At 34.5% G+C, this 25,719-nt stretch overlaps 1 protein-coding gene across 4 annotated transcripts in view; it reads left to right on the top strand.

Moving 5' to 3' along the window:
- LOC118180501 (uncharacterized) overlaps positions 1–25,719 on the top strand; it is a 524,461-nt gene that overhangs the window by 427,903 nt on the left and 70,839 nt on the right. For all 4 annotated transcript variants that reach the window (XR_015039137.1, XM_035349588.2, XM_085809646.1 and 1 more), the window contains exons 13-14: positions 480–592; positions 10,219–10,307. Coding sequence is in view for 3 of the 4 variants with exons in the window: in XM_035349588.2 (XP_035205479.1) it covers positions 480–592; positions 10,219–10,307 (202 nt within the window). In the remaining variant the exon portion in view is untranslated. The remainder of the gene's footprint in view (positions 1–479; positions 593–10,218; positions 10,308–25,719) is intronic.

The following is a 25,719-nucleotide window of genomic DNA, read 5'->3' on the forward strand; positions in this document are numbered from 1 at the left end:
TATTTTTCAACAATGAATGATCACACTTTACTTCCGACATTTGTCTACATAAAATGATCGAAAAAATTCAGCAATTTTGCCAAAAAAATCAGAAATTACGTTAAAATCTCTCATAAACTTCACTTTAAAAAACGAAATTCCGGCTTTCTTCGATGGTGCATACAGTAAAATTCTGAGTTGTTATTTTGCGCGTTAAACGAGGATATGTGCGAAAAATCGTTTCAACATTCAAATTTAAAAAACATAGTGTTTTGAAAAGAACGCTTCACTACCTTGTATTGTTCTTCACAAGCAGTAGATGTACAAAATTTGAACTTGACAGCTTGTCAAAAAGCAGTTTAAAAATGGATGACAAACACCATGAGTGAACAAAACAATTGCTGCTTCTCTTTGGTAGTTAGTAAATAAGTTAAATTTCCTTTAATTTGTAACCTCTGGCAGTTGCTTGATTTACTATGATTTTACATGTTTATTTTCAGGGTGGGCTCGGTACCAAAAAGGAAAGGTGCCTGTTCCTGTTTTCGGATGTTTTGCTGATCACAAGTATAAAGCGGAAGAGTACAACTATTAGAAAACCGTCGTCGGCATCATCGTAAGCTTAGAAAATTATTATTGTAAATTTATTTATATTGCTCTCGAATGTGATTATAAGTCCTTTATAAATTAATATTAAATCAAGCAATAATTAATTTGAACTTTTAACTTTCCTCTTTTAAATATTTTTTGCGGGGACTAATATAAATTCATCTATAAAATCCCATACTTTTCTCTTATATGTGAACAATATTCTGAAGTTTTGTAATCACCCCGATACATTTTCATCCACGTTGCTTACATTCTTTCGTAAATCAATAACCTTCCTCAAACTTACTGGGCGGAACTGACCTTTATGCTGTTATGAGTTATTGCTAAGCTTCTACGCATATGATTAAAATTTTTCTAATTTTACTTTCAAAACATATTTTAATTAATTATCTTTACCAATTTCTCATTCTCTTCCCATGCTAACTTCCCGTCTTAAACTTTATCGAAAGTATTTTAAATAATCTTTGGCTTCACCCGGATGTTCCTCTTTTTAAGAAATTAATATCATTTATATCTGACAAAAACAGTCTCTAATGGCTAAACGACATGTATTAATGGTCCACTGCACATGCGATGTCTAATAATGCTGCCTGTCTATAACCATTTCAGGAGTAAACAAGTGAACTGAAATTCCTTTTAACTAATCCCGCTTTTATTCTAATACATATTATAGCAGTGAAATCTCTTTTGATAACCACCCCCTAAGACGAAATTTTTTTTAAGTGAGCCAACACTTTATTAAATATTTTCTCCCTCCTTTCTGCAAAGCTTCGTGGTGTAACGGTACCACACTCGGCGCATATTCGAGAGGTCCAGGTTCGAGTCCCGGCGAAGGCATTGCTCATTTTCCACTTCTCCAGCATCAAAAATTCCTAACGACTGTACAGTGCCGCCCGAAAACCATTAAACTAAAAACTAAAAAGAGGGTGGATAATGATTCTTCACCACCAGGATTTTGCAGTCGGGTCCTCTAATCCCCAGTCGCCCTATAAAAGGGGGAATATGTAAGGTATTTTCTCCCTCCTTTGTGCATGCCTTCGTGGTGTAACGGTAACATATTCGGCGCGTATTCGAGAGATCCAGGTTCGAGTTCCGGTGAGGGCGTTGCTCATTTTTCGTGTTTGCTACTTCAAAAAATCCTAATGACTCTAGAATGTTTTGAAAGTTATAAAGTGCCCCAACAAAAGCGCCGGATTTAATATGCCCACAAAAATGCTTTATTTTTAGAAAATGAAAAATAGGTTTACATATTTACAATATGCAAATGTTCCAATTTAAGAATGCTAAGTTTCCTTTGACGAACTAGTATTTTATAACTGTCAGTTCATTTCGCTGCTTCGTCGCAGGTTAGTCGACTCGGAACGCTACGCAAAAGATCATCGAGCTTTGATAGTGAAAACTTTGTGAAAACTCATTACAAGAACGGCGAGTGTTATGCACAGGCTATTAAGAAGCTTTGTTGAGTTTTTCTACTTGAAAATGGGCCCAATGCAGCAACAAATCGCAGATTGATAAAGAAATTTGAGGACAAAATCACTGCGCTGTCGATCCAAGCGATTTGTTCAAAACATCTCTGTTGTGCATAACAACTCTGTTGTGCATAACATTGAACCTCGATAAGCAGATATGTGAGAAAGTGATTACGAATTTCATCGAGAGAATACGATGCTGTAGACCAAGTCGTGGAGGAAGTATGGCCAGACGTTGCTTTCATTCTTTAATCGGAACATTTAGCTGTTTTAAGTATGTAAAAATATTTTCCATTTTCTAAAAATAAAATATTTTACTTGGCATATTAAATCAGGGGCTATTATTTGGAGACTCTTTATAATTAAATAAATAAAATTGGACTGAGCGTCATCGATAACCATAGTGTGTCTCCACAAAAGATCGAAATCTGGTGGAACCGTCGCTGGTCGTCTTAGGGAAGTTTTAGTGCATATTATTCTGATCCAGATTTTGAATTAGGTTTCATTGGTTTGAAAAACAAAATCGAGTGGTTCGCTGTTTCAAAGACCGACGAAGCACTTTCTTTTTGTTTACAGACTACTTACGGAAAACTTTCATTCCAGCATTCTGCTTGTATTCCTAGAAAGTAATAAATAGGATAAAAGATCCGAAACTGGATCGTATATCTTATTTATTACGCCTTTTTTTTTTCTTTCTTCATTTTCTTTAATCCTCCCTAATCATTCGAAGCTAAGTAACATGATGTAAAATCGCATCCGTAATGCTTCCTTTGTGTACGACATTTTTCTTTTAAAGTTTGAATCTTCTGTTCATTGTTATCCCAAGAAATTAACTGAATCCATTTTTCACTTACGTTTAGTTACACTTAGCTTAACTTTTTCTTTCCCTATGCAATTTAACATAAAGTTGAATTTGAATAAAGCATTTCTAAGTAATACTATTATTTCTCATATTTAAACGGGAAAACAGTCTTTATTAGCCCAAAGGGGTGTTAGACCTAAAGGGCTATCATTGTGAAAAACTAACGGTAGCTAGAGCCCTCAGATTTTGAATAACATAGTCCTCCAACCGAACATGGGCACTTGGAAGCTGGAATTTTGAATTTCGAATCTGTTTCATTATCTATTTCAAATTTTGTAAAACTTTAACAAGTTTTGGATTAACAAACTCCGATTTCAAAGCGAGCAATAGCAACACTGTACGGAAAAAAACATTGCGCGAGACTGTGTATCGGACATTCTAAAGATATGCTGTTTTTAAATATTTTGTGATATTACTGTTGAATGGAAGTTTATGTGGTTGAAGTGCGAAGAACATGATGTTTAATAAATAAAAGTAACACACAAAACGTTTAAAAAAAAAAGCCCTTTTGGACGTAATATAAAATCAGAAAGCTTTCAGATTTTTTTAATCCTCTTTTTTTTCTTCTTCTTATTGTAATTATTATTAAATGCTGGCAATTTTTGCTCTAAATATAAACTAAACTAAAATAAAATATGAAATTAAATAAAATACCAAAAAAATTTCAAATAATAATTTTTATCGTATGTACGTAAGAAATGCTATAAAAAAAACTGGAAAAAAAAAGGAATATTAACATTTTTTTGACCTGAAGACGAAAAGAACGAAACGTGTATGCAGTGAAACTCCATGTCTAAACTACTTTTAAATGTAAGAATAGTGTATTTTTCCTGACATAGCAACAGTTACAAAATATTTCGTAAACGTCCGCAGGCATGTAGCCCCTGCGGACCGATCGATTGGATGCATCGAAAAATTCACCATCTGGAGATACTGTTGTCAGGTAATTACCGCCATACACTTCCAGCATTTCCTCGGGAATTTCAGTAGGAGTTTTCCGTTTATCCCACAGAAAATGGACCACAAACTACAGATCATGCTGCACTTCTTTCACTAGGGTGACAGCCGATCCAGCAAGATCGATCTGTACGGTGATTACTGCACGCAAGTTTACAGCCTACTTTCAAATTCAGAAGGGGAAAGCACTTACTGTATTATACTTTTCTAGCCTTCCCAATACAAAAAGTTTCCTTCTAGGGACTTCCCTTTTAAGGATGCTTAAGTAAATGACATGTAACAAATTAAATAAGCTACACTTGCATTGTAGTTGTTTATTCATGAGTAAGTCCGTCCAAATTATCTCACAGAATGCAATTTAGCTTTAGAAATAATTTTTGTTGTTTTTAAAGCTCTAATTAGTAAGTAATAGTGATTGCAATTTATGTACTTAACGTGTAAACATAAAATATGAAACTTGGCACTAGTTCATCTTCATATTTGATGTACGTAACACGTACGGCTGCATTTTGATCGTTTATAAATTATCAAAAGTAGTTGTATGTGTTATGCTTTCTATCTTATTTCATTTTAAGCAATAATTAAGAAATAATTTTCATAATGCTTGCTATAAAATTTAATTTAATTAAATAACCGTACATTAAAATGAAGTCACCGTCTTCCAAGAATAAAATGTAAGCGTTTTGCAATGCAAAATGTAAAAATAAAATGTAATTTAAATATATATATATGTATAAAGAAAATGTAAAACTAGCCTAATAAACTAATTGTTGTTAATACTTATGTTGGAAAAGAATTGTTTGTAAATCTACGTATTCTAATTTGCATTAAGTGAATTTGTTTGGAAAAAAAGATATTTAAAATCAAAATTGCAAACAGTAACATTTTAAGCTTTCCCAATCAAAGTTAATTTCACTATTTAAACGTGATCAAATCTATATAAGTTGTGATATATGCTGAATAATTTTGTTTTAGTTACGGTGAAATCAAGAAAATACATGTTGAAAATACAGAGGTTCAGGGCTGGTTATTCATATATTGAGTTTTATCAGACAGTCACCCAGTGTCAGCAACGTGAGCAAATTGGATTTTAGAAAAACATAACGTATGAATACCCGAAAGTTAGAAAACCTTGGATGAAAATGGGAATTGTGTATGTAATTGTACCTTTGTAGAGACATTAGATATTTTTTTGGAAGCAGGCAAGATGAAAAATTAGCAATCGCCTTCGCCTGGAATTGAACCACGGACCTCTGGAATACCGGCCCAGCGTGCAGAACCACTACACCACGAAGGAACGCCAAGATGGTGAGAGAAGTACCTTATATACTCCCCCTTTTAAAGGGCGACTGGGGTTTTTAGGGAACCCAATCGCCAAATCCTGGGTGAGGAGAATCATCATCCAACACCCTTTTAGTTCATACGCCACTGTAGAGACATTAGGTAAGTTTTTGGAAGCAGAAGGAATGAAAAATTAGCAACGCCTTCGCCGGGAATCGAACCATGGACCTCTGAAATACCAAGACAGTGTACTGACCACTACATCACGAAAGCAGGCTAGGAAGGCGGGAGAAATACCTTACACCTTCTTTGTTTACCCTCCTTTGTGGTGAAGAACTTTTGGCTCACTTGAGACTATTTTTCCTTTCACTTATCTGTCACCAAATGCAATAAAACTCAACTGTTAGAAATAGCATGTCCTATTAGCTGGTGCGACACCGGATAAAATGCGAGTTAACTGGTAGAAATGCAAGGTTAAATTATCGTAAGCAAACATCACCTCTTCTGTTCTCCTTCCTCCAGAAAAAAAAAGGACTGAATTATTGCTCCTGGAACGTTGTTATGCAGTGAGGAGTCTAGTGATGTGTTTTATCTTGAATTCTCAGTGGTGCGTTCATTGCATGCATTCATTAAGAAACTCCTAGCTATAATTATTAGTTTTGAAGATTTGCTTCTTACAAAAAAAAGTGTGAATTTTATTACTTTAATCAAGCATAGTTTTGAATTAACTGTTTATTTAAACGCTTTAAATAATGCATATTTTATTGAACACAAGGTCATTTTTGCATTATGTATTCGCCGTGCATTGATTAACTAGCACGTGCAGTATGTCGTTTCTACACATGCGTTATAAGATGCATTTTTATAATTTGAAAGCTGTATTAAAAATCATCTGACCCAGGATTTGTAACAATCTTAGAATTGGCAGTTTACTATAAAAGATCAATGACAGATCTTCTGCCACAAGTTTGACAGCACGTTTGGGAACTAGGTTTTTTTTTATGTAGAAGTGGACAATATAGTTTCACTGGGACAGGTATAGGTGTAAATGGGCAAGATACCAGACATCACAGCTGGTCGTACAATTATAGGCCCACCGTACTAACTGGTCAGTTCCACCTTAATTTTGTGAAAGAACACCCCGGTAGCCGGTCCGAGGGTCTCCCATCCTTCTTCCCCTGCCAACAACCTCTTGAAAGGACTTTCGGCTCACCATCTAATTTAAGTGCCCCTTGCAACACAAACACTATGTATGCCTTGCTCAGGATTCGAACCCGGGCCCATCGATAGCTTCATTTGTAGAGACATTAGGTTAATTGGAAGCAGGAAAGATGAAAAATTTGCAACGCCTTCGCCGGGAATCGAACCGCGGTCCTCTGGAATACGCGCCCAGCGTGCAGACCACTACACCACGAAGGCATGCCAAGAAGGCGGGAGAAATACCTTATACATTAACAACTATACCGGCTAGGCAGCAATGTAGTTTCACATTATTTCATTTCAGTGAAAAAAAATATTTAAAAAGTAATGAATTAAGTAAAGAATGAAGAAAAAGTTTTCCTTTCTTCGATTCCTGACCCTTATTTGTGCTTGAAATGCCATTTATCCAGAACCTGTCGGTTCCCGGGTTATTTCAGATAATCTCCTATTGTGTATCTTAATGAAATGGCAGATGCAGTACAAATTATACTACTTTCTATTCCATCCTTTATTAAATAATTCGCGCATCATTGATTTCCAGTGGCACGTTATTGACGTGAAGGATTAAAATCATCCCAGTGTAATTTAGAATGGTGACAGAACTGAGTAATAAATATAAAATAAGTATGGTTACATCAGTCTGGTTTACTGGTTGTTATTTCAGAACTCTCTTTTTTCATCCGGCAAATTCCCACTGCATTGCTAACAGGAAAATAATCGATTCTGAGACGAAAATTTCATTTTAATTAATTACGTTTCTGACAATGATTGACTGTTATCATTTTCACGCTTATCTTGAAAAACCACTTATGAGTTAACGGCTGATACCAAGGTTAGATTGCTGCTGCATTGCGTTACTATTGATGTAATACTTTATTTGAAATAAATCCCACTCCTGGATGCTAATATTCTTAGCTGACGCAGTTCTGCTATAAGGTATTTTCTTCCTCCTTTCCGCATGCTTTCTTGGTGTAATTGGAAGCATATTCCACAAATACTCGAGAGGTCCAGGGTTCAAATTCCGGCGACGTCCCTGTACATATTTCACGTCTCCTGCTTCAAAAAAAACTTAATGACTCTACTTATTTACTTTTCGTTTTTGACATCATTTTAAAACTTAGTTGCATGTTATTTCCACTATGAATTTGTTGGATTTGAGAGAATGATTAAAATGATTGAATACTGGTAATTTTATCCCGTAATCTACTCCCGAACGAATGAATTCCTGGCTCACTGTCACCTATATGATGCTTAAGATTCATGCCCAAAACAGACTCAATTTTGCATTTCTTGACCAGGATTAAATTCGTGGACTTGCTCTGATTAGGTCAGACAGAATACCTGGTGCAACCCGTTTCTTAATGTCCCTCGCTTATGCTGTAAAAGCATTCTTATTTTATGTGACGATTGGGATAGCACAAGGATTCTTTCTTTCTAATTGGGTTTGTTAAAGTGTTGTAAAGTTGACTTTGGTATTAATGCATATTGGTTTTGAATGATTTTATTCAATAGCAGTGTTAATTTACAACTCGAAATCGGTGATGCAAAACAGTGAATTGATGCGGATGTGAAGCTACAGGTGCATAGCATATAAGTTGAAAGTTAATGAGCTGAATGTATTCTATTTTATCCCCCTTCTGTCGAGAACTAGAATAATGTACTAATGAATTAGAGTAATGTAATTTTTTCTCAGGGTAAAGTGTTTTCATACGGGATCGCGTTTGATTTAACATCTTAAATACTGAGTCACTCCTAACGGAAGAACAGCAAAATTTGTCATGTTTTAACACCTCTTAGAAGATCTATTATTTCCGTTAATATATAAAATCACGTCAGGGTAAAATAAAATCCTTATGTACAATGATGCCTTGGAAACTGACGAACGAGAAGAACGAAAAGAATTTAAAAGAAACATTTGATAAGCGCTGCCATTGCACGGAACACAAGACTGTTACTTTATCTTCCACGTGACTTCTCGCATAGCGGATTCTTATAGTATTGCCATTGGGAAAAGCGTAAAAATTTGAATATATCTTTCAGATTTAATGTATTTTTTACCGATTAATAAACTGAGCAATTTAAAGCAATAAAAACAGTTTTTAATATTACAAATCCTTATATTAATTATTTTATAATATACCTAATTGATGTAAATTAAAGTGCATTTAATTTAGAATATAATCGGATGATAATTGTTATGAGCATTTGCAGTTTTGTTGCAATTAATAAAGGATTTTTTAATACAATACGTTCCATTCCTGTATCATTTTTAATCATATTTTACACTTTTTATTGCCTTTTAATTTTTGATCGTATCTTCTTTTTCGAGGTATCGAGGTGTTAGACTGTAATCTGAAATACTTAAACTGCCTTTTTCTTATTGTTATCATACAAGATATGCAAATGACAAAGAATAGCTTTGGTAACAGCGCATTTTGTTAATTGCAAACGGATACTGAAAATAAGCTACATACTAATACTTAGCTTTTTGTTAGAAGAATAAAATAACCTACCTATTTGATAGAAAAATAAAATAACCTACCTATTTGTTAGAAGAATAAAATAACCTACCTATTTCTTAACTTGCTATAATGGTAAGATTTGTGCTGGAAATGCGCATACTTATGTTGGTATTTCCACGGTATACAATAACTTAAAAGTTAACTTTTAAAGCTTTTGCTAGTGCTTTTTTATGATTATAACTTATGTATGCCTACGGTAATTGTGATACTTAGACCTTAGTTCAAATATGGCTTAATATAGACCAGAACCTGTTAGAATTTCCTTCATTTTTAAATAGCCTTGAAAAACAGGATATGCGCTTCCTAACTAAAACGTGAAACGTCTACAAAAAACAAACTGAAATTTAACGTCTGCAGAAGACAAACTGAATGCAATCGAACTATTCTAACTTGCTTAAAAAGATTTTTCTGGGGTGTTCATTTATTTGAAAATCTTATAGAGTCTCAACATCTTTGGTAGCATAAACTATGAGAACTGTACTTGGGACATAAACGACTTATCGTTATGTCATGGAATTTACAACAGAGACATGGGAAGTGTAGAAAGGACCCTTTTATTTAGCTCTGATAAAGTTTAACAGAAGACACGTCTTGTGCTTACAGAACAAGCCAGCATTTATGGAGTGAATCAAAAATAACAAATATAGCTTAACTAAGTAAACTGTAAGTTAGCCGTAAAGGCTACACAGACAAATTATGCGCTTGTTAGTTCAATTCAAAATCGTAACATCGGCGTGACAAGCGTCATGGTGAAAATAACACGACTACGCAGATAAACTGATCGCAAGAGAATCAATTAGCAACGTGACCTTCAGCAGATGGAACATGCAGTGATTTTACCAACAAAAAAACTTCCTTTAAATACTATCTCTTTTCTACCTCATTTGAGTGCGATCGAGCTAGAAAGTAGTATTCTGGCAGAAAAATGGAAAGCAAGAAGGACAGGAAAGCTAATTAACATAAAATATTTCATTCATAAAAATAAAGGAATTCTCTAGGCCTACAAAACACAAATTAGCGTCTACCCCCCCAAAAAAATGAATGTTATCGAGCTATTTTAACACGGTTAAAAGATTTATCTAAGTAGTCTATTGTTTGAAAAGTTATTCTAATGACAATTTTTAAATGGATTTAGTCATATTCAAAAAGTCATTTGTCTTTCTCAATTCATTTCTTCATTAAAAATGGAGATACTTTCTTCTGCTCTTTCATTAATATATATATAAATGAAAAAACGTTTTTCTATATTGAAATTAATAAATTGCATCTGTACTTTTCTTCAAAATTCCGTCTTGTGTTTTATGCATATTTTTTTTAATGTCTTTCGTGCATTTCTTTGCAGACTTTCACAAAGTTCATTTAGCAGTTTAGAGATGAACAAGTATAAGCTATTGACAAGATTCTCTCTTGATAATCTGGATGTTGCTAAAAGTGAGTATTGTATTTATTAAGCTAAAAATATCTAATCAGTTAAGATTGATCCCTTTTCTGTTGTATAAGGGGGAGCGTATTTTTTTAACCAAATTTAATTATGGGGTGTACAAATAAGTTTTGAGGGATTTACATAAGATGGCGTTACTAGTAGTAAATCCTATCGGGCAATCTTGTAACTATATTCATGTTAAAGCGCCAGGATTTCCGTCTAAAAATCAGTCTGTTTCATTTCGCTGAAGTGTAAATAACAAACTTTCTTTGGGGTCAGCCTTTCTACCAGCAAAACAAAATTTGCGGGAGGCGCTTCTTTTTTGTTTTAATTTAAAGAAAACTGCAGCTGATAGGCCTCGATTGCTGTGTGAAGCAAATGGGGAACATGCTAAAAACATTTGAGTACTGATTCATTTGAGTATTGATTAAAAGTGGCAATTTTGACGCCAGCTATAAAGAACGCGAAGGAAGGCCACTAAAGTTTAAAGACGCTGAGTTAGAGGGGTTATTGGACTAAGATTCATGACCCATCTCTGGGGAACGTTACAAACAACAGCTGATGCAACTGAGCTGAGCACTAAAGCTCAAAGAACCCTAATATACGTAACATGACAAGGACATGACAAGACATGACAAGGTGATCTTAACACGACAACGCTCGCCCACATGCTGCAACAGTCGTCAAAGAAACTTTGGAGGTGCTTCAATGGGATGTCCTACACCACCCGCAGTATTCACCAGACAATGCTCCTTCCGACCTCCACTTATTCCGATCGATGACTCATGACTTGGCCGAGCAGCACTTCACTTCATACGAAGAAGCCAAAAATTGGGTCGGTTCTTAAATGGCCTCAAAAGACGAGGAATTTTTTTAACGCGAAATCCGTATGCTACCTGAAAGATGGGGAAGAGTTGTAGCTAACGATGGACTGAACGTTGAATAAAACACATTCTTCCAATTTCTCTGAATAAAGCTCCAAAGTTGCAAAAAAACACCTCTAAACTTATTTATACATCCAATAGCAACAGAGAGACGATGAGTGCTCGTAGTAACTTTATATGACAGCAATATTCTCACAGATCAGTGAATCTTGCAAATAATGTGATCTGTATGCTTCTTCTGTCTGAATGCATTTTTCGAGACGAATGGGGAAGGCGTACGTGATACGTCTCAACATGTTCTGCGGAACATTATCGGAATCCAGCAGTATTTATGTTCACCGTTGCTTCGTCGTGTTAAAAACCAAAGTGCAACTCTCTTCTGCACAATTCTGTTCATCTTCACTATTCCACCACAGTGTTTGTACAGAGCTTATACTAATAAAGGCTTCCACTGCCACAATGCGTAACTGCACCAGCCAATGATCTAATATTTGGTATACTAATTGCCTAGTCGTAACTCTCCACGGATGTAGGTACGCCACATATGCGAAATCTGGAAAGTTTGCTAACTATCAGATACAATATGCGCCGCCCTTATTTTTTCTCAGAGTGTTCCCAAAGTTTTTATGCAGAATTAACACAAAATGCGCCACGAGAACGTAGCCCGCTTTCAATGCCGGTTCCACGTTTTTTGGAGGAGGCCGTAGCCCTTTGCTTTCTGTCTGCCCACAGTCCATATTTTTGACGACTTGTTATTACCAAGTAAAACTCCATTACAGCTTTAGGTAGCCTTTCTTTATCGCGCTTTCTGTACACATTGTGTCAGAAAGATGCTGTCCATGTCGTTACGTTATCGCCGTGGGTAGGCTACTTTTCGTGAGTCACCCTGTACCGTAATAATTCTAAATGTATAAATGAAAGAAATACATTGTAAATTACCGAGCTTTATTTCAAAACTTTTACTGCAACTGGTTCACACTTTTTCATTCAATATACATGACCATTGTCTTTTGTTGCACATCGATCAAAACTTGTTAGCAAACACTAACTGTCGAACCTATTCCTCAGTTGCTCTTCAGTCATTTCATAAATTGCTTTTATTTTTCCAATCTAAAGCTCATCTGAAGTATGGGGCTTTGATGAGTAGGTGCTTTTGATATGACGACAGGAAAGAAAAATCATATAGGGACACCACGTGACTTCTTTGTACGGCATATTATTATACATATTTTTGTTGCACTTTATTTAAACTTATTTCCTCAAATTATTTTAACTTAATTAATCGATCCTCCGAGGCAAGTTGGAAACGACATCAAAAACTGCAACTTTTGAAATTAACTATCCCAGTCAATTTTTTTCATACGGGAATCAAACTTCTGATAATTTTATTTTTTCATAACGTGTATAAATCTTTCCCAAATGTAAACATAGGAACTGGGAGATCGCATTAAAAGTTAGATTTCGTTATTTGTCCAAATGTTTTTTATAAAATCTGACATTGCCAAAACATGAATATTTTCGTCATTTAAAACAATTTTATAATTGGATATATGACTGAAGCTAGATAATAAGGACTTTTATACCTGGTACAGGGGTAAGTGTATATATATATATATATGTAAGATAAAAAATATGAAAGCAAACTTCTAAACTTAATTCACTATAACTTCCATTATTTTCTATTTCATTTGAGAACTTCCTCTATCTGTCCTAAAAATAGCGCTTAAGTCTAAACTGCGTCATTCAAATTAATCATGCGATCTTACTTAACCCATAATGCAGATCCCTCTCGACCAATCACCAAATTGCAAACCAAAACTTTTCTCTTCGCGTGCTTCCATCTTTCATAACTACGCACTTCAGCTTTTGCTCGCTACTGTGCTAAGATGTGATTTCGCTGGCTTGCTTTCTATCCCAACGATATCAAAAATGTAAATCTTCTGTGGAAAGGCACGACTAGAGTGCCAAGTGATTGTGGCCACAAATATCAATTGGAAATAAAAATGGAATTAAAACTGCTTCGACTGCCAAGTTCTTTAGATATTACCAAGTTAGCATTACTAGCATACTACGCAATCAAAATCTTCTTCAATATGGGTCTCATCACGCATCTACAGTGTTCCGTTTTTCCTTGCGCTTTTATTATGACATATATATTTGGTACTGCCGGTTACAGTGAAAAAGGGAGGTGCACAACTAGTTGTTGCAGCAGTCCCATGCACAAAATTTCAACTTTCTACGGCTAATCGTTTTTAAGTTATGCGAGATACGTACGTACAGACTTCTTGAAAAAAAAATTTTTTTAAATCCATTTTAAATCCTTTTCACAATCCATTTTGGGGAAAAAATAGAGACGTTTTTGTTCTGTCCTTACATCCAAATGTCACTCAAAAAGCAGTCAAAATGGATTCTGGAGCTGTCGAAAATGATATTTTCATTGAAATATGATACCCGAAAATTTTTGCGACTTCAATTCTGCCTTTACTTTGTACAATGTAGTAAATATGCCATGAAAGATGTCTGGAAAACCACATCACTGTCCGAAAGTAGTTTATAGACACTATCCAATACTAACTTTATGGTAAATTATTGCATTATCTAATCACAAGCTCCAAAAGTTTTTCAGCATAATGCATTTCGAAATGAAATCTTATCCAGGCATCTTAGATTCATATTTTAGCATATATCAAATTACTTAAAAATGTAAGTGCTCTTCTTTATTTGCCTTGTTTGTGCTTTAAGCTTGTTGTGATTCTATTGTTGTTCTCCTAGTCCTCAATATTTAATGCGTTTACCTTTAGGAGGGGAATACATTGAATAAGAATATTTATTCAAAATTTCCTGCATGGTGATTTGTTTATAGAGACGTAGTCTGCGTGTTATTTAATTCAGAACATTGCTTAGAATAAAGCAAGTATGGGTATATTAGTTTCATGGTTTTCGCACAGCTATCACGATCGACAAACAGTTAAAATGCAGCGCACATAGAGAAATGAAAATGGTAAGGCTGGTGTTTCAATATTATGCTTTTAACTTATTAGGTTTGTTACGGAAATCATAACTTTTTTCTGATTCCTTGCCAAAATAGTTAACGAAAATCTGATTGCTGCTGTTTTCTGATTCCCATAAATTAAGATATATTTACTTGTCTCAAGACTCGGGAAAATTTCCAAGTTTTGCTGGAGTTTAGACCCAGAACACTACCTGAGTGTGGTTAGGTTATAACTACTCGCTGAGCTACCGAAACTGGAAATCTGTTTCGGATAATTTCTAGTTGAAGAAAATAGGATGACTAACATTTCATTGTATTATGTAGGCTAAATGTAAAATTTTAAGATTGGTTCTATACAGAATACCCTACGGACTTTATTTCTCTCTCTCTCTCTGTATCTGACTCCTTCACACTGGATTACATTATTTGTAGCGCTTTACAAAAATTCAGAAACTTTAGTTAGACTGTTTTGCCACCATTTCATATTTTTTGTATCCAACTACTGTTTCTTCAGAAAATCTGTTCTTTCTTCCTCATAGTTTCACACAATAATCGTTTACATTATAGTCACTGGTCTGTTCTCATTGTCTGCCTATTGATGGGCCATGTTGACATGCATAACAGCGGTGGATAACCAGCCAGGACATGCCTCGTTAATCACAGTCGCGTTATCGCCTTGGAAGTGAAAAATGCTGAAACACGGCTAAGGGTTTTATTAACATTTAAATACTGTAACCTTTCAAATGTTTCGTTATAAATCGTCTCGAGCTTAACACAAAATTCAGTCACAGCTTTGCCATGTAGTCCCTGAGACGCTTTTATTAACAACAGCGCCGGCGCCAGAGCCGGAGCTACCTCTGCGTCCGTACAGGGCGGCAAAATTTTGTACCTACAGAGGTTGTATCAATTGTATCAAAGACTCCGATTGCCCTCCTCGAAACAATGTGTTACAGTGATTTCAAACTGGCGGCTTCGAAGCAGTTTTATGCCGCCCACAAAGACATTTCAATTTGTTGCAAATACGGTGTTGCAAAGATTTCACTTACTTGAAGTCCATGTTTGTATTATTTTCCATTTTAATTAAAAACGAGCATAAATAAAACGCACCAGAAAATCTGTAAATGGTGATAAAATGTGCTATAAATCTTATTCAAAGATTTGAAGATACATATTTTATTAACGTTTATTCGTACTTGTCCAAAAAGAAATCAGATCAGTTGCGAATTTTTCCACTGAGAATAATTGCTTTGTTTGGAAATACATTTATACATGAACAGCTTTATTCACAGTTGAAAATGAATAAGAAAAGAACACGATTGATCGATAAGCATCTACAATCCGTAATGAAGATAATTTCTAATTAACAATTTCTCTCTGAGACTGCAAACGTTATTAGAATCGAAACAACATCATGGGTTAAGCTTTAGTAAGAAATAAGGAAGTTAATAACATACAAGCATATGTATTTTCATTTATGAGTCGAAAAAAATTAATAAATAAGAAAAATTAGTTTGTTATTATTTATTATCAAGTATTATTCCACTTGGCGAATTTTCTCTGGGAAGTATTTCAAAATTTGTTTATTTTTAGTTTAAAGTAAATAAAAGTAAGTTATTTGATGATTAATAATATATGTTAGAATTATTTGAAAGGAATGTTAGTCTGAAATATTAATATTTAGCTGTCAGTATACGTGACTTAAAAAGTGTAACAAACAGAAATGTCTTACAGATACCAAAATTCAGATTTCAGATAGAAAACAAATATAATTTTTTTTTCTTTTACGATATTATTCTTATTATTATTGTTTATGTATACTTTGATAAATATTTAGTAAGTGCAGTTTAAAATTTACTGATATTTGTTTTTTTAATTTGCTAATAAAATTTTCCATTTTGTAAAAATAATAATCTGGCCCGCCAACTGTTTTCAGAATGGCCCGCATGCAATTTCAGTTTGAGACCACTCAAGTGCTATTAGATGTGACCAAACTGAAAATCCCGGCTGTTCAACTGCTGTTTTAAATAGATCGATTGCTTTCTGTAAAGCTTGGAGAATGCTAAGTCGATAGCTATTCCATTTCCCTCCATTGGTTTTTGAAAATTTACTCTTATAGCACTAGACTCAGTATCTCTTATTCTGGCATTCACAGTAACAGTCGCGAGCCTAGTTATGGCAGAGATTAGACTCTTCATATATGTTTGTTCCTATGGGCAATGCCACCTGAAGCAATGCATCGCTTTTCAGCTGCCATTGATGGGAAATGTAGGTCACGGATACTACAATACTCCTAGCTTTCTCTTTCAGCTTCCGAATTGTTTCTCAGTCATGTGGCGCCATCTATTGCATATCATGAAAACTAAAATACGTAATTATAAAAATTTCATATTTCTATCTTCTTCGGTTATTTCGTCGGTTATTCGTGTATTTTTGTAATCAAGAAAAGACTTTATGATTACTCTAAATATTTTTGCCTGATGTCACTGTAAGCTGGATGATTTTTCGTTGCCCAAATTCTGGAGCTGGATGTTAATAACTCTATTAAGAGTTTAAAAAAGATTCGCTTTCTGTAAAACATTTAACAGCCATTTAATTTGCTGAAAGATGCATAATGCAAACGCTATACGCTTCGCTAAATGAAGAGTTCCAAGCTTTTTGAATTCTTACTGCTTACCAGGGTAATCCCACATGGAGCCGTCCTTCCTACTTCTTGTAGTCTGAATTTTAACTATAAGATTAACGTAATGAAATTCTTTGCAAGAATATGGCAATTTTAGAAATTTCTTTGCTAACTACATATATCAGCTTCACTGAAATTAAATGGTCGGTGACTTTTATAATCAGACTGTATTTGCAGTTTCATATTTTCTTTTTTGATGCGCTTTCCACACAAGAATGAAATGGATGTCAATTTTTTGAGGCACTTTCTGCAAAACCAGGAGACACAGGTTCGATTCCACGCCAAGGAGAAAATTTTACCATATTTCCGTTAAAAAATAAAGTGATATTTCTAACGTCTGTTTCTGAATTGTTGGCATAACTGCGTGCATCAGAATAATGGTTATTTGCATATGGTTTTCTTTAATTAGAACAATAGCTTTAGTCTTCACATAGAATTTGTATAGTAAAGAAGTTAAGAGCAAAAATTGTCTATCACGGAGGAGGCAGAGGCTTATAAAAATGAAAAGCATTCAACATCCTTGCAATCATATATTTTTTATGAGAGACTTGGGGAAGACAGGGGAAACATGTTGCGTGTACGATTGTATATAGTAAAACATCTTTTAAAGATGTCCCTACTTTAAAGCAAAATAGGGGTTTCACATCTAATTACTCTGCTTTACATGTGTTAACTTACAACTATACAATTGTATACTATTTGAAATTTAAAATATCATAAAGAAAATTTAGTTCCTTTTGGTTGATATACCCCCCCCCTGCCCCGTGAAACAGTAGTATTTAGTTCAGCATTCACACTTGCAGTTTTCTTCTGTTTATTCAATTTTGTCATGTATTTTACTTTTTATTTGTTTGTTTTCACATTCTCACTGATTTTTTTCCTTGTTCTTACACATTTTGAGGAACTGTCAAACTGGCTGTATTTGAGGAAAGCTCACGTTATTAAGTATATACTTTTTTACTTTTATAAGCAATTTTAATTTACATGAATCAAAATATATCACAGAACTTGATCAGTTAATTCTACTTCCTTTTCTGAAAATTCAGTAGCTGTGATATGTGACGTTGGTGTGACACTGAATGCTTTAAGAAAGAATGACAGAATAATTAATGACTCACATAAAATTTCTTTATTATGCACAAACTTTTTAGATGTTAGAGGTGTGCATCACAAATACGTTTTATTTCATATGAAGAAATATATTTTTTCCCAACCAATGTTGGGCGCTAGTCATTATAGGCTTTGGCTAGTACTGAGGCCAGAAGCGGTGGTCACTTTATTATTGAGGCACCTAGTAGGTGGGCCACCATTGCCTCCTATGAAGGGACAGAGCTTAAATTGCCCCGAAGCCCATTAGAGCCCGTCTCCGGTACTTCTCAGTTTTTGAGCTAAATCATAATTTTAGTCGCAGAGCACCGGAGCTCTAAATATCTGGCACTTCTTTGGCACAATTTCAAAAGATAAATTTGTCTTAAAAATGTCTTTAAAATGTCTTAAATATGTCTTTAAAAAATCTTAAATATGTCTTAAAAATGTCTTAAATATGTCTTAAAAATGTCTTAAGATGTAGTCTGTAATAAAGGTGTCTTAAAAATCGATTCTAACTTCTGAATGCAGGCCTATCTTACTCCCAGACACAAACCTTAGACAGAGGTCGGCATAAAATATTCATCAATACTATGGATAGTTCGCATTTTTATATTTATAATGGAGACTGTAATAGCGCTAATCTGATTGGGTTTTAAAATAAGTAACGAAACATTATTGGATAAGATTTTCAGTTTTCGTTTTTGTAAAGGTGACCTTCGTAACTGAGGATGATGAAACCAGTTAACCTGAAAAATGACGCTGAAGAATAAATATGCGTTATGTTTTCGTCAAGAAAAAAAGGAAGCCACGTAGCTATGAAAAAGAGACCCACTTTTTATTCTATTGAATATATAAGAAAACAAACCCAAGAAACGAAAGGTAAAGTATAATCAACTAGCAGCTTCGCTGCCAGCCTTCGTCTGACTTTTAAATGTACAGGAAAAATGGTTGAAGGGAACACCAAACGTTAAATTTAAAAACTGCGTAGAATTTTACTCTGCAGAACAACTTCATAAAAAAAAGTTATTACGTATAATAAAATTACAATGAAATAAGCAATATCCCTTAATACAAATATTAATTATCCTAATAAATATATTAAACAACTTCCCTTTGCAAAATCTTAAGAACTCAAATGGTATAAAGGAGGTTAAGAACTTTGTTTCCTAAAAAAAATCAGTCAAAACTTTTCAATATCTTAAAGACAGTAAAATAGCAATAAATAACATAAAAGAATACAAAAAACAAAAAATTCTGAAAAGCAAAGTATAATTAATGATATTTTATCTTATGTTTTCAAGAGACAAAAATTACAATGAAATAAGCTATATCCCTTAATGCAAATATTAATTATCCTAATTTAAAAAAATTAAAAAAATTTCCGTTGAAGAAAAAAAATCATGCAAAACTTTTCAATATCTTACAAATAGTGAAATAAGCAAAAAATAACATGAAAGAAACTGAAAAAACAAAAAATTCCGCGCAGAATTTTACTCTGCAGAACAACTTTATCAAAAAAAAAATCAATAAAAATGTATTATATATATAAAAAAATGATCATGAAGTATGCCAATCTCTTAAAGACAGTGACATAAGAAGTACGATGAAAAATTGTTGCCAAACCCATATTTCTAAAAGAATGAAACTATTCAAAATGATGCAATTTCATCAAAAATCTATCAACAACAATAAGAGAGGAAAATTGTTTCCAAAATCACATTTTTAAAGATGTGAGATGTGAGAAGTGTACTCGGAAGCTTCATTTTAAAAAATTTTTAGAAATACAAAATATAATCATTTTTCCAAAATTCTTTTTGTAAGAGCAGTCGCAAGGATGAAAGTTTAACGTGTCCAAAAATCAAAGAAAAATAAACTGTACATTTTTAAAAATAAACTTTTTTAGGAAAAAATCCCGTTGAAAAGGTGTTAAGCTCCCTTTTTTAAATAAATTCGTATTTAATCGATTTATTGAAACACGAAATTTATTTTAAGTTCGTAAAATAGCTAAGTGCCTACGTTTCATGACGATGTGAAAATTGAGTGTGTAGAGTAAAACCTGGCTTTCGTATAGCCCATTATGTCTCAAAATGACGCAATTTCGTCACAAAACATAAAATTAAAAAAAAAAAAAAAAAAATTCGAATTTCAAAAAAAAAATCGCTTTGAGATGCACTGGCTGTTGTCTAGATGCACCTATGTACCAAATTTCGTTGCCGTGGGTCTATTAGCTTACGCGCAGCGCGAACGAAAGACACGCACACTGACACACAGACAGACTCTTTCTTTTATTATATGTAGAGAGAACTGACTTTAAAACGTGCAGTAAACCTGAAGGGAGAAAAGGTAGTTAATATAGATATTATGTTTGCTTACGTAAGCTAAACGGAAATACGCCGCCCAACCGATATCGTGGTTCGCGTCGCTGACTGCCGTGTCGAAGGATCCGAGTTCGAATCCCGGAGAAGACATGCATGTATGTACATGTATAGTGTCGATGCGGCATGGCGGCACTCTTAAGTATGCAGCAAGCTGAAAGTTCTCTCGTGTGGTTTGGTGGAAAGGTTGAGGGGTGGGAGACCCTCGGATCCGTCCCTCCCCGGGGGTGCTCTCCATCAAAATTGGTGGCGGAACTGAGCTAAATCGCACCGTCACCTGAATGGGGCTCAAGGCTGTTGCCAATGGCAGGCGTATTCTAGCGCTCCTTGCCACGAGGAATTTCGTAGGCTTGGGCTGACTACGTCAGACAAGTGAGCATAAGCAACTACAACAACAAAAGGAAATATTTAAAGTTCCCCTCAGACGTAGCACGTGTGATAATTTTAAAGATGTGTGCGGACACAAAAATAAAAGTAATAATGTCTAAACTTGCTAATAAAAAGTAAACGACGTGACAAAATGGTAAATTTCTAAGTGATCGAGGATAAAATAGAATATTTTCAAAGAAATTACAAATGTGTGTGTGACTGTATATATATATATATATATATATACATACATACATATTTTTTCGGCGAGAATGGAACCGAAGAAAAATATGTATATAATAGTATATATTGTAGAGACATTAGGTTAATTAGAAGCAGAAAAGATGAAAAACACCAACCGCTTTCGCCGGGAATCGAACCACGGACCTCTGAAATACCGGCTCAGTGTGCAGAACCACTACACCACGAAGGACGCTAGGAAAGTAGGAGAAATACCTTACATACTCCCCTTTTTAAAGGGCGACTAGGTTTTTAGGGGACCTAGTCGCCAAATCCTGGGTGTGGAGAATCATCATCCACAACCCTTTTAGTTCGGGCGCCACTGTAGAGACATTAGGTTAATTAGAAGCAGAAAAGATGAAAAAAACAGCAACCGCCTTCGCCGGGAATCGAACCACGGACCTCTGAAATACCGGCTCAGTGTGCAGAACCACTACACCACGAAGGACGCTAGGAAAGTGGGAGAAATACCTTACATACTCCCCTTTTTAAAGGGCGACTAGGGTTTTAGGGGACCTAGTCGCCAAATCCTGGGTGTGGAGAATCGTCATCCACAACCCTTTTAGTTCGGGCGCCACTGTAGAGACATTAGGTTAATTAGAAGCAGAAAAGATGAAAAACAGCAATCGCCTTCGCCGGGAATCGAACCACGGACCTCTGAAATACCGGCTCAGTGTGCAGAACCACTACACCACGAAGGACGCTAGGAAAGTGGGAGAAATACCTTATAATTAATATATATATATATATATTTATTTATATATTTCTCGGGCTCCATTCTCGCAGGACGGGTGAGCTGCATGTAAATTTTGTGCTTTTTTTTTTCTTTCAAGTAGATGGCTCAGTTTTCCTTAGCAAATCCTTCATGATAGCATATCTTGGAAAATAAATAGCACTCTTGTACTGTAAAACATTTCCTACATAAATCTTCAAGCATGTTAAGAGGAACAAAGAACTATATAAAGCTTACAGATGTAAAATAAATTCTTCAGTCCTCCTGGTCTCTCTCCTGTTTATACCATGCATAAATATAGAATATTCATTTTCAAACTTTCTAATATCTATAAGCATAAGAGTCTTGAAAATTTTTAGGGTTAAAAATAGAACCTGCACGCGCAGACTGAAATTTCGAAAGACTGCGATTTTTTCTTTTGTCGTTAGAAATGTGAAAACTTTACGAAAGTAACAAATGTTCGTGCCTAATGTCTCAAATACCAAGTAAATTGAATTCCAATTAAGGTGAATGACGTCACTAATCATACGATACTATAAAAAATAATATTTAAACGAATCATAAATCTAAAGAGATCATTACTTTACTTAAAGCCAAATAGTGTACATCCAGTCATTTGAAATGAAATTCTATGATTGAGAATGTGCTCTGTTGAATTATTTTCTTAGCTTGAAGGGCTTTCTGAGAATCTGTTAGTGTTTGCTTATCTATCAACTTTCGTAATAACCTAAACAGCAGATTCCAAGAACTTCCAAAAATAGGCAGAAGTCTTGAAAACAATCTTTTAAACGTAGCGAAGCGTTTGATATAACATGTCTAAACTGCCTGATAGTAAAAATGCAATTTGTAGCCTATTGAAATCGAATATAAAAGGCTTCATTCTAAAATAAAATAGAAATAGATGACGAGAAAATATCTTGGTAGGGTGATTAGCAGCCCTTCTTCTCAAACACTCACCTTGATTAGAAACTGCGGAACTACTGCAAGCTGTTAAATTATACGGCTTCTTCTACAATAGCGATCTGCGGTTTCACAACATTTTAGATGTTCGGTTAATTAGCTTTGAAGATGACTTGATAGGCTTCTGACCTCTTTCCTTGGAAACAAATTTCTGTTGATAGGAACTTTTGTTGCGGCTTTTGTGGAATCTTGCGCAAAAACTATTTTTAAAAGATGTCATGGAACATTTCACAAATAGTGTTTTTGATTTGAACAAAAATACGAACTTAAAATTCGAGGAATTTCAGTGTAAACGATTTAAGAATGGTAATGTTTGTTTTATTGAAAAGCATCATCAAGTTTTTCTCAGAAATAATAAAAAAATGGTGCATTGCAGGGTAATGAATTTACTTGGAAAAGGTGGTCAATCGCTAAGTTTAGCGATCAAAATTTTTATTTGGTTCTTTACAAGACGTTAAAGTTTATTTAATTCTGGCAAAGCACGCAAGGGCTATCTTACCTAAGGCGAAGGATGCCTCCGTGGAGGACTTTCTAAGTGCAGTTGGCTCGTATCCACGTTACATATGGTGTTGGTGTATTTAATTATGGCAAAGCACACGAGGGCTATCTGCCTAAAGGGAAGGATGCCTTTCGTGGAGGACTTTCTAAGGGAAACTGGCTCGTATACACGTTACACATGGGGAAAACCACGAAAACGCCCATGCAGCCAGCCCGTTCGCGGGATTCGAACCTCAGACCGAACTACCAGTATTCAGCGTCTTTACCGCTCGGCCGCTGGTGGGCCGTTACATATGGAGAAAACCATGAAAAAGCCGTACAGCCAGCCCGTTAGCCATGAGTTTAGCCAATGTCAAACTGCCAGCATTCAATGACTTTATCACTCGGCCGCTGGTGGTCCACTTTACAAAATAGTAATAGATAAAACACTTTACTGAATTAAGTTTTTTTATGTTTTGTTTTGCCACCTAAGAAATAAAATTTAAACATGTACTTATGTTAGTGACTTGCTGAAAAAAACAAACAACCCTCTGCCATATGTAATTAACAACGAACTTTATTATTCGTGACCAGAAATGTCTGTATTCGGTTTATATTTTCACAATTTTTAATCATGGATTATAAAAATGTTTTGAGTGATGAATTTTTTGTTTGTTTATATTTAAGTGATGATTCATGCTTTTTTTTTCATGTTTAAGTGATGTTTATTAATGTTTAAGTGATGATTCATGTTTTAAATAATTCATAATTTGGTAATTTTTTTATTTAAAAAATCAGTTATTGTAAAATATTAAGAAAATGAATTAAGAAATAATTAAGAAAACTTTTTATGCATGACTTGGTCCCTATAGTTTTATTTAGAAAACGTTTATATACATTATAAAATAAAAAACAAAAACAGAAGGTTTGGACCCCCGAGCGACAAAAATTTACTGTAAGGTATTTAATTTTATAATTATGGATATTTAATGTCCTTTCTGGGTTTCGTTGTTCATCCATCCATTAATCTCATTTAGTGATTTACCTAGTGTGTAAAATTTTTAATTTAGAATTTTTTTACATATTGTATACCGCCAGAATTTTCATAGAAATAATTTCTAAGTATTCAAATGTTGATATCTGATGAAAACTAATCTCAAATGGACTTCACGGGACTTCCTTGTATAGCCTATTAAATTATACACATTTCTTTGCCGCATTTCATTAAAATTATTTCCTCGAATTATTCAAACTTAATTAACCGATCTCTGAAGGCAAGATGAAAATGACATCAAAAATTACAAATTTTGAAATTGAATTTTCTGCTCAGTTTTTGTCATACGGTAGTCAAACTTCTAATAATTTCATTTTTTCACAACAAGCATAAATCTTTGCCAAATATACGTAATATATATATAGGAACCGGGAAACAGCATTAAAAGTTATATTTCGTTATTTGCCCCAAATTCATTTTTTTATTAATTTGGCATTGCTCAAATATGATTTGCGTCATTTAAAACACTTCTGTAATTTGAAATATGACTACGCCCAACGATTGCGAAAATAAAGGCCTGATAAGGTGACGGGTATATATATACATATATATATATGTTTGGTTCAGCCGATTGCAATAAAAGAGGGAGGTGCACAACTAGATATTATAGCAGTCCCATGTAAAAAAATTCAAATCTTTCCGGCTAATCGTTTTGAGTATGCGAGATACGTACCTACGTAAGTACGTACAGATGTCAGGAAAATATTCCTTTTGAATCCATTTTAAATGCATTTTACAATCCGTTTTGGAAAAATTAATCCTTTATTCCGCCCTTACGTACAGACGTTACGCAAAAAAATCGCCGAAATCGATTCGGGAACTGAAATATGATACCCGAGATTTTTCATGATTACAGTACTTCCTTTACTTCGTACGAGGAAGTAAAAATACATTATGAATATATTCATACCATTTTATTACTTTAGAATCATAATCTAATAATCGTACTAGCAAATTAATTAAACTAGCAATATTATTAATTTTTAGTTTATGGAAACATAGTTACGAATTGGCTGCATGCCAATTCTAAAGTCTGCTACTGTTGTCTAAAACACCAGTTCTGTAAGATTCTATGAGTAAGATCTTATCCGGAAAAAAAAAAAAAAAAAAAAAAAAAAAAAAAAAATTGAAGAGCCAAAACATTATAACCACATACTCAATAACACGTTGCGTGAACTTTGGCCTTCAAAACAGCTGCAGCTGGCCTTCGCTTGGGTGCCACAAGTTCTTGGTAGATGACTGGAGACAGATTGTACCAATTGTCTTAGTAGCGGTTTTGCAGAGTCGAGATATTCCGCAATGGTGGTGTTTCAGCTCTGAGCTGCCGCTTCACGACATTCCAAGTGTGCTCTATCGGGTTAAGATCCGGCGAGTTAGGTGGGCAGGACATTAATTGGAGTTCATCCTTTTTCTCCTCGAACCACTCCAACACAAATCAAACCTTGTGACCTGGGCCATTGTCCTGCTGGAAGATTCTATTTCCAGTTGGGAAGACATATGCCTTGTAAAGCCTTGTATATGCCTTGTAGTGCAACTGATACATATGCCTTGTAGTGCAACTGATACA

Source organism: Stegodyphus dumicola, chromosome X2 (genome assembly GCF_044657685.1).
Source record: "Stegodyphus dumicola isolate Sdum_Otavi_A_Nest chromosome X2, ASM4465768v1".
In the NCBI taxonomy this organism is placed as follows: Eukaryota; Metazoa; Arthropoda; class Arachnida; order Araneae; family Eresidae; genus Stegodyphus; species Stegodyphus dumicola.